Source organism: Achroia grisella, unplaced genomic scaffold, assembly GCF_030625045.1.
Source record: "Achroia grisella isolate CSIRO2021 unplaced genomic scaffold, CSIRO_AGI_Agris_v1 utg1112, whole genome shotgun sequence".
NCBI lineage: Eukaryota > Metazoa > Arthropoda > Insecta > Lepidoptera > Pyralidae > Achroia > Achroia grisella.
Window position 1 is genome coordinate 1,669,746 of NW_026712582.1, and position 18,627 is coordinate 1,688,372.

The window sequence follows — 18,627 nt, forward strand, 5'->3', positions numbered from 1 at the left end:
AAGATATTTATTTATATTTAATCAACATCCTAAAAATAAGGTTCAAGCTTTTAGCTTTAAAAATGAAGATTTTTCCATACAAATTTTAATCTCCCTTTTTTTAAGGGGTTGCCCTTACAACCATTTTTCATGCATTAAAAAGTAGCATACATCCATTCTCATGTTCTAGACTATTTGTGTATTAAATGTAATTCGAAACGGTTTAGTAGTTTTGGCGTTAAAGCACGTCAGACAGATAGAATTACTTTCGCATTTAAAATATTACTGAATCCCATAGCCTCTATTCCTCGCGGACAGCGCTGTGGAATATTAACAGTATTGAAAATATAAACTTAGAAATCCGGTCCTTCAAGTAGTGCTCTCATATTTAACGGTGGAAGCACTAGAGGTTTAATGCAGAATTAATTACTAAGCGTTTGTTTAGCGAGAGAGCAATTAAGCACCCGCCGTGGTTCTAGAGTAATTGCGGAAGTGGGCCGCCACCATTCCTTCTGCGTTTAACATTTTAATTCACTCTTTCTTTGCGCTATATTCCCCGGCGCTGAAGCCCCCGACGTTTGAAGCTTTCGGTCACTTCTCATAGCATTTATTTATACAACTAATTATATATAGTTTAAAATCCTTATCTTGCTAATATATATGGTTTGTGATGTGTTTGTTACTTAATCGATGATCTCGATGGTCTAGCGGTCTAGAACACCGCACCATACACCGATGGTCGCGGGTTCGATTCCTCGCACGACACAAACATTTGTATTCATGAGTATGATTGTTTGTATCGGTCTGGGTATTTTTTATGTATAATATGTATTTACAAAAAAAAATCTATGTATATGTATCAGTTATCTAGTACCCATAACACAAGCTTTAGCTAGCTTAACTTCGGTCTAGATGGCGCTGTGTGAATTATTCTGAGATTATTATTTTTTTTTTTTACGCAAAAACTACTGAACGATTTTTGATGAAACTTTACAATAATATAGCTTATATTACTGTAAAACTTACAAATAATCCTAAACTTACACGTTTATAATATTAGTAAGCTTGTAATCGTTTCTGTTGGTACACTTGATATTGCTATTCAAAGCATCAGAATAACATACAGACATATATTTTTATTGAAATTTAACGCGGGTAAAACCGCGGCACAAATAGTTTATAAATAAAATCACTTTTATTAGAATAAATGAAAATATTTGCACTAGTCGAAATAAAGTCTGTATCCCAATGTATCCACTACTAAATCTGCAGTAAGTTTTATTATCAAGTCCCTAATTCACTCTGTTTGTAGTTTATTTTATATGTGTTTTATACGAGATTTAGCGCTTAGCACATAAATGTATGTGGCCTGTCTTATAGAGTCAGCACTCGCTCTTATTTCTCGAGGGACCGAGAAACCACTGTAGGCAACGTAAATGTTTTAACAAACAATAACTGGAATCAGGGACATGCCTCTCTCGGTTTAGTTGGACTGTCATATCCAGTTTAGATTGTACTGTAATTTGCAAGGAATTCAGTAAAATAGTATATAAGCTTGTTTAATAAATAGTCAATGGCAATATTTATGAATAAATATATTTAATATATCTAAATATATATAACTCAAAGGTGACTGACGTAGTGATCTATCAACGCACAGCCCAAACCACTGGACGGATCGGGCTGAAATTTGGCATTCAGGTAGATGTTATGACGTAGAATTATTTTGATTAATTCTACCCCCAAAGGGATAAAATAGGGGATGAAAGTTTGTATGAAACTTTGTCAATTTTAAACTGATCGGGCTGAGACTTTGCAAGCATGAAGATTCTATGACGTAGGCATCCAGTAAGAAAGGATTTTGATAAATTCCACCCCTAAGGGGATAAATTAACGTGAGTGAAGCCGCGGCAGAAGCTAGTGTATACATATGGCGGACTTAACACCTTGCGGCGTTATCTACCAGGCAACCATGAGTGGTGCAGAGTAAAATCGTTGGCGGTGCACTAATATAAATGAGACATATAAATATATATCTATATATATATAAGGCAATATATATATAAATTTCACTAAAGACGTAATGTATATGCAATGTAAATACATGGTAGTGGGTGCATTTTTTTTTATTGGGCTGTGCGTTGATTGATCACTGTGTCAGTCACCTTTGAGTTATATATATATATAGATTATTTTTGTGCATTGAAGTTTTAATAAATAAAAAAAACAATATTTAACATTATATGTCATTATTTTAACTTTATGTTATAGAGGTAACGTTTCTAAGCAAAAAGAAAACGTACTGTAATGAGGAAAATCCTAAAAGAATAAGTTCGTTATCCATAAGAGGATAATGCTAATCAGTGGCTGATATTATACAGTGTAATTGTTTTTATTTACTATTTACTTATCTATTATTTTCATCGTAATAATAATAATAATCCTGAATGAAAAAATCATTGTAAAAAAAATTGGGAGAGGCCTATGTCCAGCAGTGGACTGAAGTAACGATGAAGATGATGACAAAAATCACTCAGTGCCATCTAATTGGATTTGATTGTCAAGAATTGACAATTCAAACGGAGGTTCGAATCCCTAGCGGTGCCCTCAGCCTAAAGTCGTATCGGTCAGAGGAGTTGGCCTTCAGCCGCTCCATAAGTCCTTCCGCGGGTTTGGAGTACCATACACTCGCGCCCTATCGTCCGGTAAAGCTGTAAAGGCCAGCTGTGGCCAACAGCTTTAGTATACTATATATAATGGCCGCAGCTGGTATGGCTGAATAGTCTAAAAAAAATCTAATCCCAAGATAAGCAGAGCTTGTGTTATGGGTACTAAACAACTAATATAAGTACTTATATGTATTTTTTATATACATAGAAAACACTCAGATTAATGCAAACAATCATACTCGTGAACACATATGTTTGTATTATGTTATATAGGTTATCACTTACCATCAGATAGGCAATTAGCTTGCCATTGGATTTTATGACGCCCTCAGTGGTCTACCGGGTTAGCACACCGCTTTACTTCTGATGGCCGCGGTTTCGATTCCTCGCACGGTGCAAACATTTGTATTTATGAGTATGATTGTTTGCATAGGTCTGGCTGTTTTCCATGTATATTATGTATGTATTTAAAAAATCTATGTATTTATATCAATTGTCTAGTCATAATACAAGCTCTGCTTACCGTGGGACTAGATGGCGCTGTGTTAATTGTCCAGGGTTGTTTATTTATTTATTATATAAAAAATCCTTGCTAACTACTAAGTTCTACTGCAGTATCATTTATTTCTCAGGCTATAACACATATAGAAGCTGAGGTCGTCATGTAAGCATTACATAGCGTGTTCGATACAAATAATACCGGTTCACTTAGCTCGATTTCCTATGGGAAACAACCGGCATGTCGAATATGATATGTTGCATCCATTAATATATATTATAAGTAAATTTGTAGGCTAGTAAGGTTTATGACGTCCCATTTCTACAAATAAATATACTTTTTATATTGATTTAATAATTTGTAATAGAAATAATAATATCTTGAACAATTCACACAGCAACATCCCTCTGCGATTCCCTTCCTCAACATTGGTTTTTGATAGCGTAGTAGGGATATTCGTCCCAACCTCATCACCTATAGACGGCAACGCAGGATTTCCTCTCATTTATGGAACAAATGTCCTGTCCCGACAAAATCTCGAACCTGATCTAACCTGGATATAGGTTGGTTAAGTTAAAGAGGATATGTTGTCGCTGCTTTGGTAAACTTGAAGGTACTGTCCATATTATGGTTGGGCTGTAATGGCTATCCTTGCATCTTGCATGCTTGTACAGTTCCCATAGTGGTAACACCGAAACTACGTCTTCTCATTCTTGGTGACTTTAATTCTCATTACGCTGGATGGCTCGGTTCACGTACCGACAATGCGTGGAGATATTGTCTTCGCTTCGGCGTATGGTCTGACGCAACTGGTTTCCTCGCTTACGCGAATTTTTAATATTGTTGCTCACATACTTTTACTGATGGCCTATCATGCTGAATGGCTCCGTTCACGTACCGACTATGCGTGGAGATCTGTTCATGGCTTCGCTTCGTCGTATGGTCTGACGCAACTGGTTTCCTCGCTTACGCGAATTTTTAATATTGTTGCTCACATACTTTTACTGATGGCCTATCATGCTGAATGGCTCGGTTCACGTACCGACTATGCGTGGAGATCTGTTCATGGCTTCGCTTCGTCGTATGGTCTGACGCAACTGGTTTCCTCGCTTACGCGAATTTTTAATATTGTTGCTCACATACTTTTACTGATGGCCTATCATGCTGAATGGCTCCGTTCACGTACCGACTATGCGTGGAGATCTGTTCATGGCTTCGCTTCGTCGTATGGTCTGACGCAACTGGTTTCCTCGCTTACGCGAATTTTTAATATTGTTGCTCACATACTTTTACTGATGGCCTACCATGCTGAATGGCTCGGTTCACGTACCGACTATGCATGGAGATCTGTTCATGGCTTCGCTTCGTCGTATGGTTTCCTCGCTTACGCGAATTCCTGATATTGTTGATCACACACTTTTACTGTTGGACCTGACCGCTGACGTCTCACCTGATCTCTGTAGAAACCTACTGGGATCCACTGATCACTGTCTGATACAGAGCGAAGTGCCTCTCACGAGTCTTTCTTTACTACGATCTGGTCGACGTCGTGTTTGACATTTTAAGTCGGCAGGTTGGGATGAGATGCGAACTTTTTTTGCATCTTACCGAAAGAGACTGGTTTGTATTGCACTGGACGAGCCCAATGCAATAGCTGGATCTGTCACTGTATAAGTTATACATAGATAAATATATATTATAAAAGTAAATACACTTTTACAACTCGAACGTCCAAGAACTAATTGAATTACGCGTTGAAAATCAACGGTGCAATTCAAAGCGTTGGTCGCTAATCGCCTAATATCTAACCCTTTTGCGGCGTATCCCTCGATATTTGTGCCCTTTGAGGTCCGCTCTGTTGAAGTACAGCCTATTTCACGGAATAATGTACCTTTGATATTTTAGGGTGTTATTTTAGATTGAGAGTGGCATGTAATTAGTTTTAGGCGTACCTTAAATTTGTTCATATTAGATCTGCGTCATTATTGTTCCACATATACGTTATTAATTCATGTAGTTGTTTTGTAAGATGGATGGATGTGTGGTGTGATAAAAATGGATAAGATAAGGAATGAATACATTAGAGGAAGTATGAAAGTGGCGCTGATTTCGAAGAGGTTGAGGAGTAATCGTCTATCATGGTATGGGCATGTAATGCATAGGAATGAAGATAATATTTTAAGGAAGGTGTTACATATGAATATCGATGGTTATAAGAGCAATGGAAGGCCGAAAAAGAGATGGATGTACTGAACATAGTGTGAAAGATGATAAAGGGAGTAAATAACGAGATGACTGCGAACAGGGATGAATGGAAGTGAAAAACATATTACGCCGATCTCAAATAAATGGGATAAGGAAGAAGCAGATGACGATTATGATGATGGATGTTTTGTAAAATGTTTAGCATTTCATACAGGTTTTGCACAGGTGTAATTTTTACTGCAACATTTGTTTTTATTCAACTTAGAACACAATAGGAGGAGCTTGGCTGGCTACTTTGGTAGTCACGGCTCTACACGAATACCAGCCGGGATGAGAGACTATATATAGATAATAGACTCTAAATTACATCCCCGGTCCATTTCAAAAGGGGATCGATATTACGATGGCCCGAGCCGAGGTTCGAACCTCTAGCGTCGAACCCCTAGCATTGCCCTCAGACTAAAGTCCTATCCGTCAGGCGGGAGTTGGCCTTCAGCCGCTCCATAAGTCCTTCCACGGGTTTGGAGTACCATCTGCACTCGCCTCCTATCGTTCGGTGAAGCTGTAAAGGCCAGCTGCGGTTAACAGCATTAAGATAGTCCGAAAAAAAAATTACATTAAACATAGAATGGATTAGAAAGTCTTTCATTAAAATGAAGAAAAAAAATTTAAATAAAAGAATCTTATTTTTTTACTCACGAACAAATGTTTCTGCCGTGCGAGGAATCGAACCTGCGACCATCAAGACTGTCTTTTCCTTATAGTACATTAAAAAAACATATTATAATAAACACTTAAATTTAACACAAGTGGAATTGTTCATGTCATAGTGAACTATAAAGGAATTCTGTTTACTTCAACTTGGGTAATAACAGTTCAGCAAGCGAGCACATACATGGCGCGCAAACATTCAAAACTTAACAATGTCTATTATGAAGTAAGAAAGTTAATACACGAGTACCGGACAACTTTGTTATCATAGCCGGGCCCACTCGGTGCGACCTTTACTAATGGAAGTCGACACAATCTTATATATTTATAATTAAAGTGTCTTCAGATTAAGAGCTTTTCACTAATGAATATTTACACCAAACAAAAATAATTAAAAACATACAGACAAAATTGTTCTGGCTAATCTCTGAAAGTGCCTTGGGAGAGGCCTTTGTATATTAGTGGGCTGATGATGATGATGACGACGATGATGATAATGATGATGAACATCTGAAACGGCTGTACCTATTTTGACTAAGAGCTGAGCTAAGATAACGTCATAAAAAGTTACTTAGACATTCCAAATTTACACCACCGTCCAAAATCCAAGACCGTCCAAATATCTTTATCTTTATTGGAAAGTACTTGTTCCCGTGACTGACCCGCGTGGAATTTAACATAAGGTTAATTAAAGAATTTTTCTAAAATAAAAGTAGCCTAAGTTACTCACAGCTACCTGCCAAAAAAAGTCCCGTCAAAATCGGTACAGCCATTTCAGAGTTTAGCCGAAACAAACAGACAGACAGACAAAAAATATAAAAAATGTTATTTTGGTGTATGTACCTTATTTATATTCATATGCATGTAGTAAAAAACCGTTATTTCAATATTACAATCAGACACTCCAATTTTCTTTATATGTATAGACAAGAATTTAATTGTATTGGCGACACATTCGGACAATTCTATTCTAATTTGCAAACGCTCTACATTACTGCGATACTGTGTAAAACCATCTCGAATACACCAATATTAACAACAATGGTACTGTGTTTAAACTGCGAAAGTTTCAATGGAGCTCGTGAAAGGCTTCTCGTGGCTGAAGTTCAGATAAGAGTGAGGTGAACGCGTGACGTGAATTTTATATAGCTGATACCTAGCATCTTCCCTGCACTTATTAGGGTTCCTTGTAGTCTTCATGAATACGATATTTATTAGAACACATTATATATACACGAAATATCTCCTTTGGAAAGTTTACTCTTTCCCGAGGAGATAAAAACCATCGTTCCTAAGAATATCCTTCAATTCTTGTCCCTGACGGGCCAAGGTAGCGAACTCTGAATAAGGGCGAGCATAATAGATCTATGTAGGTCGCAGTGCTACAGATGCTACAGGCACCTGACAGTAGCCCAAACAATCCAATAAAAAAAATATAACATATTTATATTTTGACGACCTCGGTGGTCTAGCGGTCTAGCACACCGCTTTACGACCAATGATCGCGGGTTCGATTCCTCGCACGGCATTGATTTCATGAGTATGATTGTTTGTATCGGTCTGGGTGTTTTCTATGTATGTTATGTATGTATTTACAAAAAATAAATATCTATGTATGTATACGTATCCGTTGTCTAGTACCCATAACACAAGCTTTAGTTCTAGTCTAGAATTGTCCAGAGATTATTATTATTATTATATTTTGTATATTATTTTTTTTATACTACGATGCCAAACAAACATACGTCTCATCTGGCAGTATATGGTTACTGCTGAATGCTATCGATACCTGAAACATCCAGGCCGATACAAACAATCATAATGAATCGAACCTGCGACCATTGAAATTATAGCGTTGTACTAAACCGCTAGACCACTGAGGCCGTAAAATAATCTCAGTATAATTCGTAAACAAAGCAATTAAATATTCAAAAAAAGAACAACTATATACAGTACATAAACGTAAATAAGTTCAGGTTACCTCAAACAAGTGACCAGGGACGCATAACCGGTCCCAACAAAGGTCTGAAATTACCATCATCTGAAAATATTTCGGCTCCAATCTCTGTTGATCCTAAAGCATCTACACACGAACCTAAAATCAGAGGCAATATCGGAGCAGTAGCAGGGAGCACCCAAGATTGCTTCCAAGATTAACAGATCAAATATACAAATTATTATGACTATCTTCTTTTATAGCATAGATCACAAACGCGCTTACGGCTCACGTTATGGTAAGTGATTACCGCCGCCTATGAGCACCCGCAATACCAGGAGAATTGCTAGTGCATTGCCAGCCTTTTATAAAGGAATAGGCTCTTTTCTTGATGGTTTCAATATCGTATCGGTTCGATATATCATTTAGTTTTATACTACGATGGTAGTAATTAAGCACACGGCCCATCTGATTGTAAATGGTCACCGTAGCCTATGAATTCCTGAAACACCAGGGATATCACGTGCTCGTTGCCGACCCTTAAGAAACCTTAAAATACCCTTATTGAAAAACCCAATGCTGTAGTCTCGTGGGAAAACCTCGGCAGGAAGCTCATTCCACAATCTAAGTGTACGCGGGAGGACCTCCTCTCGCTCCTCTGAAATCGCACTGTTCTGGTGGGTTGCTGGAGGGTGATTCCACAGTACGGTTGTGCTCGGCAAAAAGAAAAAACTATATTCTGGACAACGCACGGTGGAGGACCGCCACTAATTTAGATGATCAGGATGATATTTCAGATATATTCATATTCTGAAAATCTAATTGAAGAGACTGTATATAAATTGGTCTACGTCGATGTCTCGATCTCACCTACTTTACTTCTCTTGTAGCTTGCTATGTAAGCAATATAAGAGTGAGACGAGGCATTAAAATTACAGGTTATACGAAATATGACAACATCTTTAGTTATTATTTCGGAAATATACACTGTGTACTGTTCATGTCTATATACATTATTATTATTATTAAGCATTATTTTCTATTCACTATGAGTCGGGTCAACAGCTAATTTGCACATCCAGATATCAAAAAAAACTACATAAACAATCTAGAGTGCTCTCCACCAGTGCCTCGATATCATCTCTGATTTAGGGGCGTATTCGTTCTTAAAAAAACATTTTATTAATAACTAGCTTTTGCTCGCGGCTTCGCTCGCGTTAATTTATCCATTAGGGGTGGAATTAATCAAAATCCTTTCTTAGGGTATGCCTACGCCATAGTAGCTTTATGCATGTAAAGTCTTAGCCCGATCGGTTTAAAATTGACAAAGTTTCATACAAACTTTCATCCCCTATTTTATCCCTTTGGGGGTAGAATTAATCAAAATCCCTTCTTAGCCGATGCCTACGTCATAACATCTACCTACATGCCAAATTTTAGCCCAATCCCGTCCAGTGGTTTGGGCTGTGTGTTATTAGATCACTTCGTCAGTCAGTCACCTTTAAGTTATATATATTTAAGAAGATTACGATTACGTAAGACGTATCTGCTTCAAATATGACTTATGTAATCATAATTATTGAAGGGCCCTACGCTGTCTACAACTGATCCGATGTCGCTGATTTTGGGGCCGTGTGTGGTCACTTTAATTTTGCAACTGACCAAAAAGGGACCAGGAAGTTTGTGAGATCAGCGTACGCCAATTTATATGAGATCGCTTCATTTTCTCAATTTGGTTTCTTTGCTATATCTTAAGATTGTGATAAGAAAAGATAAGTAAGAGCATTTCCTGTTGCGGTGTTCGATTTTGTGAATATACTAATTTTCTGCACTGACTTTTACCGGGTAAGTATATAATGATTACAAAATTTGTAGACCATATCTCATTGATCATAAAAACTTATGAGCTTCAGACAAAACGGGGATAGACAACTAGCTAGCCACTCTATAGCTAACTGAAATAATAATTTTAATAATGAAAAAACATTCTCAAATAGGTGCAGTGCTCCCTGCGCAAACTAGTCCCAAGCAAAGCACAGCTTATATTATGGTTACTAGACAATTGCTACAAATACTTAGATATATTTTTTGTAAATACATACATAATATATATAGAAAACACTTAGACCGATACAAACAATCATATTCATTAATACAAATGTTTGTGCCGAGGAACCGCGAGGAATCGAACACGCGACCATCGGAAGAAAATCGGTGTCCTTTACCACTAAACCACCGAGGCTATTATTGTCTGTACATCTCTGATTAAAATCTTGAAGGTATATTAACGTTATTTTGTTATTTGTCATCTTGAACTATATTTTCAAATCGTTCCCTTATTAATTTTCTCAATAGTATGAGGAAATTGTTTGTACTATCCTTTTGTTCTTGTGAATATAAAACAGACATGTTGTACTAATGTAAAAGATTTGTATTTTCCCTGCATTGATTCAGCTCAGAATTAAAAATTCGAGTGTTATTTTATTAAAAGATACTAGCTACTCGCCCCGGCTTCGCACGAGTGTACATGTATTATACATATAAACCTTCCTCTTGAATCACTCTATCTGTTCGCTTCAAAATCCGTTGCGTAGTTTTAAAGATTTAAGCATACATAGGAACGGACAGACAGCGACAGTGACTTTGTTTTATACTGTGTAATGATATCATACAATTTAGCAAAGCTGTTGGTATTTTCCCTGCATTGATTCAGCTTAATGACAAATTTAAAATTCGAGTGTTATTTTTTTAAAAGTTACTAGCTACTCGCCCCGGCTTCGCACGAGTGTACCTGTATTATACATATAAACCTTCCTCTTGAATCACTCTATCTGTTAAAAAAACCGCTACAAAATCCGTTGCGTAGTTTTAAAGATTTAAGCATATATAGGGACGGACAGACAGCGACAGCGACTTTGTTTATACTGTGTAATGATATAATAGAGGTTGCATACATTTATAAATAACAACTCCTGACGTCTTAGACAGTAGTAATCAATAGTATGGAGTAGTATCATACCAATAATGAGTTTGCTGTAGAATAATAATATTTAAAATAAAACGCATACTATCTATTTTGCCTTGACTGGTATAGTGATATTAACATTTAATATATCACTCAAGGCAAAGGAAACGTAAGTTAGTAACTTGAGGTCTGTGTGAAAATTAGGTCATGATATATTTCCCCCGCCTGACGCATATAGCGGATAAATTGTCCCCAGAGTTAATCTGTCACTATTACCCGACAGCCGTAAGTCAAAATAGAATTATTTAGTAAAACATTAATCTCGGAGTAATAATTTCAGCTTGAAATTACTAATTTCACTTTGATTATATCTATAATTAGCTATATAAACTGAAGCTAACTAGTTACGTAAAATACAAAAATACAAAACAATGTGTGGACTTAATTACAATTTTAACTTTTGTTATGAGGTATATAATTTTTCCCATTGGCATGGATAATGCAATAACATTAAAGAAACTTATTATAAATTTTGTAATGATATATTGTAAATTAAATAATGTAAATTTAATATTGTAATGGGTGAAAACTGTGATCGGTACAGCCTATGCTGTAAATAATATAATTGACGTAGTGGAAAAACCTGAAACAGTCATGCTCGCTATAAAGTTCAAACTTGTGGCGGCGTGGTGGGCCGGGTCGATGGTTGAGTATGGTTGAGTACAATGATGGCTGGCTCATACGTCATACTCGTGAACGGGTGCTGCTTGTGGGGACTGGTCTGTTCAGGTTACGAACACTGATTAGATTTTTGTTTTTGCTATAGCATATGCTGGTGGTCACTCTATTCTCCCAAGTTTTAATTTAAATGAATATTGACTATTTTAAACATGTTCAACATTTATTTGAAAAGAATACGAGCCGAGTTTCTTGTCAGTTCTTCTCATCTCGAAATCATTCCGAACTGACGGTAGATTTGACATATCATAAGAGTAATAGAAATAAAAATAATCTTCATTAAAATAAACTTAATATAAACACTTTTGGATAGTCATTTTTTTTATTCTACCGCTCATTCGGAATGCAGCCTCATCACAAGAAGAATGAGTTAGAAACTTGTGTATTGCTCTTTTAAATAAATATTGTTTTTATTATATTTACATTAACAAGGATTAGGCATGCGCCAAACAACACAGAAACCGCTACGCTTAATCTCCGTTCAATCAGATAACATTATCAGCGCTATGAATTTTAAGTTAAATATGAGTTTTTAATAGACCTGACATGATTAAAGATATTTTGAATTTGAATTGAGTCCATTGAGTCTGTTATAAATCTGCCAGAAAAAAGATTTAAATATCAAATAAAACACTTCCTTTGCAAAAAAGCTTACTATAAAATTGAAGAATTCGTTAACGATAATAATGTTTCTGTAGAAAAATTTTAAATCCATAGCACTGACAATATTATCTGATTACATTAATAATGAGTGCGTAGCGATTTCTATGTTGATTGTCGCATGCCTCTTACTTGTTACACTGTAATTGAAGACGTCCGCGCCGCGATATTCAGACAGCCCAAAAACCTCGAAATGAAACACCACATACGAGGGAAAGAGTATAATGATATCAAAAAATGGTGTTACAAAATACTGAATAATAAAATTTTACAATTGTGTATATCAATCGATGAAAACGAAATAATATCGAGTTTCAGAAATCTAACAGCGCCATCTAGTATTCATTTCGGAACTAAATTACGTAAACAACATTTGCATTCTACAGATAATCATTGTGAGATATATAACTTATTTGCTACATTATTTTTATACTAACAGTACTATTTAATTATACAGATACTATATTTATAATTAATACATACTAGATATAGTGGCGCCCTCAACATTCCGCCCACCAAGAACATGCTGTTCTTCCAACAACCGCCCACCGTGCAATGTATATCTAAATTTTAATGAATATCTTTATGAAACATAAGGGTCTATTGGAAGGCGACATATCTTGATGAGTGGACGCTTAATTACAGAATTTCTACATCTTAAACTAACAACACGAATCAAACCGTCGTCTCCTGGATGTACATCAATGATTCTGGCAAGGGACCACTTCCCGGGTGGTAAATTTTCGTCCTTTACAATAACGAGATCTCCTATTTTAATATCGTTATTGTGTCTTTTTGTCCATTTCGGTCTCTGTTGAAGTCTGCTCAAATATTCGCGAGTCCATCTGTCCCAAAAATGTTGTACCATTCTCTGTACTAACTGCCAACGATTTAAACGGTTTATATTATCTGTGATGTACGATCTTTCCGGAACTATAATAGGTGGTACTCCTATCAAAAAATGACCAGGTGTTAGAGGTTGTAAATCATTAATATCATCACTAATTGGCGAAATGGGTCGAGAATTTAAGCAGGCTTCAACTTGAGCCGTAACCGTAGCCATCTCCTCATAAGTTAATGTGGTATTGCCAAGAATCCTCTTCAGGTGAAATTTAATCGAGCGCACGCTTGCTTCCCATATGCCTCCGAAATGGGGCGCATTTGGTGGGATGTTATGCCATTCAGTGCCATCTCTAGCAAGCATGTCTAAAATTTCTCCATTAACAGCGCGCAATTGTTCTTTTAACAGGGCTCGTAACTCCTTGTTACCAGCGATAAAGTTAGTGGCATTGTCGCTCCACATGTGACGGCAGTGTCCTCGTCGAGCGGTAAATCTTTTGAACGCAGCGATAAAATCGACACTCTCTAAACTGCTTACAATTTCAATGTGAATGGCCTTTGTTGCCATGCAAATAAATATACATAGATAACCCTTAGACGTTTTACAACCTCGACCCTTAGATATACGCAAGTCCACAGGTCCAGCAAAATCAACTCCGCTATGCAAAAAGGGTCTTGTGGGTGTTACTCTTTGGGGAGGTAGATCGGCCATTAATTGTGTACCAATAGTTGCACGGTGTCTGGCACAGATAACACATCTATGCACTTCTTGCTTAATCATTCTCTTGACACCGAGAATCCAGTAATTCTGTCTCAAGAAACTTAGCATGAGAGTTGGACCCCCATGTAAAGTTTTTTTATGTGCATTTGCGATAATTAGTTTGGATAAATAATGACAATCGGGCAAAATTATCTGATGTTTCGCTTCTTCAGGAATATTAGCGTGTCGTAAACGACCTCCGACTCTTAATATGCCGTTTTTATCTAAAAATGGACTAAGAGATCGCAGATTGCTGTATTGTTTTACAGCTTTACTGTCCTTAATACTCGCTATATCCTTAGAAAATTCTTCTTGCTGACATATAAGGATGCATGCTTTCAATGCATTGTCTAATTCTTCAGCTGTTACATATTTTGGGAATTTGTTTATCCTTATCTGTCCGAAACGTTTACAAAGTGCTATTACTCTCTGTAGTCTTGTCACTGTAGAAAATCGTGTAAATATTTCTGAAAAGTTATTCTCTATCTGTGTTGTAAATACTTTTACCGGTCTTTGTTCTATTTCTCCTTCTTTCAAATCTGGTAGGGTTATCATATGTGGTATAGTATCTCTTCTCAGCCATTCTGGCCCTTTCCACCATAATGTCTCTTTCTTTAACTTAGATGCAGTAACTCCTCGAGATGCTAGATCAGCAGGGTTCTCCTTGGATGGTACATGAAACCAATGATGACCAGGTAATGAGGTTATTATCTCAGATGTCCTATTTGCCACAAATGTCTTCCATGTGCTTGGATGTTTCTGTAGCCAAGATAATACGACGTTCGAGTCAGTGTATGCATAAATGTGCTGTCTTGGTACATTCAAATGTTCTGCAATCTCAATAAGCAGACGTGTTAATAAGACCGCTCCACATAACTCCAAACGTGGCAACGATATAGTTTTTACAGGAGCCACCTTAGTGCGAGCTGAAATTAAATGAATATGGATTTTATGGGTAGAATCTGTAACTCTTGCATACACTACTGCCCCGTATGCTACAGTGGAGGCATCTGAGAATCCATAAAGTTCTAGTTTTGTATCTAAACTAGTTGTATTTAACCATCTCTCTACAGTAATATCAGATAAACAGTGTAATTCTTCTCTGAACTTGAGCCAATTATATGCCAAGTCACTAGGCACTTCTTGGTCCCAGGTTACACCAGTAAGCCATAGCTTCTGCAAAAATATCTTACCAATGATGATAACTGGCGCAAGCCATCCCATTGGATCAAATAATTTGGCTACATCTCGTGCAATAGATCTTTTTGTCACTGGAGATGATATATCTGGAATATCTACTGAATACTGAAACTCATCTTTTGTTCTGTCCCATACTATTCCTAATGTTTTAATTGTACCTTCCAGTTGAAACTCTAACTCAGTAACTTCATCATCTGCTTTTCTCATATAACTTAGAAGCTCTGTATCATTAGTATTCCACTTCTGTAACTGAAACTTGCCAGCAGCCATTAATCCATTCATCTCATCATAAATCTTTTTAGCGGTTTCTATTGTATCTGCACCTGATAATAAGTCGTCCATATAAAAATCTGTAGTTGTAATTTTTGAGGCCAAGGGATACTTATTCGTCTCCTCCTTTGCAAGCTGATGCAGTGTTTTTGTCGCTAAATAAGGAGCACTGGCAGTACCGAAAGTGACTCTGGTCATTCTATAATGTTTAATGTCTTCAGTAGAATTGTTTCTCCAAAGGAGGCGTTGATAATTTGAACTTGCTTCGTCAACTTTAATTTGCAAATACATTTTTGTAATGTCGGCCACTAAACAGATCTTGTGGTATCGCCATCGTAGAATGATGTGGCGTAAATCTGGTTGAAGACGAGGACCAACCATGAGACTATCATTGAGTGAAGTTCCGTTTTTGTATTTACACGAAGCATCCATTACAACTCTCACTGTCGTCTTTTTCGGATTAATCACGGCATGATGAGGTATATAAACAGCTGTTGGTATCTGTCGATCATGTTCCTCAACTATCTCTTCCATAAAATCTAAATTTAGGTACTCCTTCATGACATGACTGTATTGTTTCATTAAATCAGAATCTTTTGTAAATCTCTTCTCCAATTGTATCAGTCGTCCTTCAGCTATATCTCTCGATGATCCATATTGACAAGGTGGATTTGCTTCTTTAAATGGTAGGCGTACTATAAATCTACCACTTTTATCTCTAGTATAAGTCTCCTCATACATTTTCTCACATCGACTCTCCTCTTCAGTAAGAATCTTCTCATGTTTAGAATCAGATTCCATCTCCCAAAATTTTTGTAGTAAATTATCCTCAATTGTTAGATGCATACTAGTCGTGATTTTGTAGCTTTGTATAGTCTCCTCATTGTGCAACCGGCCTAACAAAATCCACCCGAGGTATGTATTTTGCGCTATAATGGTACCACGGGGGCCTTTTCTTAATCCTTCTTTCAGGATCTCACTGTAAATTTCTGCACTCAACAGGATATCAACCTTCCCAGGTGTGTCAAAGTATGGATCTGCTAAATCCAAGTTGTGCAGATGTAGCCAGTTCTGTTCGCGTATTCGTTGAGCAGGTAGTGCCCGAGTAATCGACTTCAAAACAAACGCCTGTACTGGTACAGTGAAGTTTGAATCATATCTCGATTGTGCAACGAATGTAACCATGCTAGTGGATGTGAGACTTGCTTTGTCATTGTCGCCCAGTCCATTAATTGTGCATCTGACTGTAGTTTTCTTTAATCCAAGGAACTGTGCAGCGGACTCCGTTATAAATGAACCTTCGGATCCCGGGTCTATCAGAGCACGCAAAGAATATGTAGTCCCATTTGTTGTATGAATTTTAACCAATGCTGTGGCCAACAGCACATTTTTGGTCATTTCCTGGTCCGCGTAATGGGCCGCTACATTGTGTTCGACTGGTGTTGTAGCTACTTCAGCTTGTCTATTATCTCGTATGTGTGAACTTCCTCCTGCATCTGGAGAAAGATGATCTGAGGTGTTTCCTTCGGGGTGAATAAGTGAATGGTGTTTCTTACCACATCTCCGACATGTAGACCTTTGTTTGCATTTGTCAACGGTATGATACGGAATCAAACAGTTGTAGCATAATCTGTTCTGTTCCACGAAGCGTTTGCGATCAGTATATGTAAGGTGGGCAAATTCTTTGCATTGATATATAAAGTGATTCCCGTGACAATATTTACAACTACTTTTGAATGTCGTGTGAAAGGTGTTCTGCCTTGTACTAGGTCTGGACATGGTCTTTGTGGATTCCAACATCTCAAGAGTGCGAAAACGTGACTCAAGGTAGCTGCATAATTGTTTAAATGTCGGCAAGCTATTACCGTCGTCTTCTAGACTGATTTGTTGTTCCCATAAACGGATAGATTCTGGATCTAATTTAGTGACAGTTAGGTGAACTAGAATTGCATCCCAACTCAAGGTGTATACTCCAATATTGTTCAATGCACTTAGACATTCATTTGTTGTGTCAAGCAGGTTTTTAATAGTTCCTGCTGATTCTGTAGATAGCGACTTTTGTGACAGTAATCTTTTTAGAATAGATGTGACGATAAATCGTTTATTATTATATCGCTTTTGTAATATCACCCACGCATCTTCATAATTAGCTTCACTTATGGGTATGTGTTTTAATAATGTTGCTGCTTCTCCACTCAGACTAGACTTAAGATAATGTAGTTTTTGTACGTCCATAAGTGCTGAATTTCGATGAATAAGCGACACAAATAAATCATGAAATGGTATCCACTCGGAATATTTTCCTGTAAATACGGGAATATTAATATGGGGTAATTTTAATTCCGGAGTCATAGCTGTAGGTGCTTTCGACTGAGATGACGTGGTCTGATTACTATCTGAAGTCGGATTAGGTGAACAAAATGTCTTAAGAATCTCCTTCATCTCACATTTAGCAGCAGTAAAAATATCTTCAGTTAAATCATAAATTTCATTCTTTATGTAATCTGATTCATGTATATTAATCTCAGTGGTTATCATTAATATTTGATGATTTTGTTTAAAGTTGTTCCATAAATCTTCTAACAATTCTAATTTTACTTGAGCGTATGTTTCCGTCAGTCTAGCTTTAGGTGTTTTCTTAAAGTTTTTTAAAGCCTTGTCTAATTGTTTATGTAATTCAATTTGTGTTTTAATTAAATTCGCCATGTTAAATTATCACAAAATAAAGTCCAAATAAAGTATTCACAGAAACAATTTACTAATCAGAGAAAACACAAAATGTCATTTAAACAGTATATTTTAAAGTCCTTGCAATGCAACACGAATTATTCTAAGTCTCTGACAGATGCGTATGGTTACAAGTTAATAAAATATTGCAAATATTTCAAAGTTCCAAAACACTCAAATTTCTAAAGTTATTAGGAGTATCAAATTTTTCTATTTGATTAGAAGAAATTATTCAATGTTTTTAGGAGTATTCAAATTGCAAGTTTTTAGGATTATTAAATTTTAAAGTTTTTAGGAATGTCTACTAAATTTTTCACTACAAAGTTACTTTTAATTCACTAAGTTCCACTTTTAATTATTTTGTACTCACTGTTCTTTAAAGTCCAAAGTCCTTTGTCACTTTCACATTTTCTTCACTTATCCACTTTTGTCACTTTTACTTTTTCTTCACTTATCCACTTTTGTCAC

At 36.6% G+C, this 18,627-nt stretch overlaps 1 protein-coding gene across 1 annotated transcript; it reads right to left on the minus strand.

Moving 5' to 3' along the window:
• Nucleotides 1-12,945: 12,945 nt before the first annotated feature.
• LOC131850012 (uncharacterized) lies at nt 12,946-18,138 on the minus strand. The gene has a single exon (XM_059200161.1). It carries the CDS (start codon nt 18,136-18,138, stop codon nt 12,946-12,948), a length of 5,193 nt encoding a protein of 1,730 aa, XP_059056144.1.
• Nucleotides 18,139-18,627: the final 489 nt, after the last annotated feature.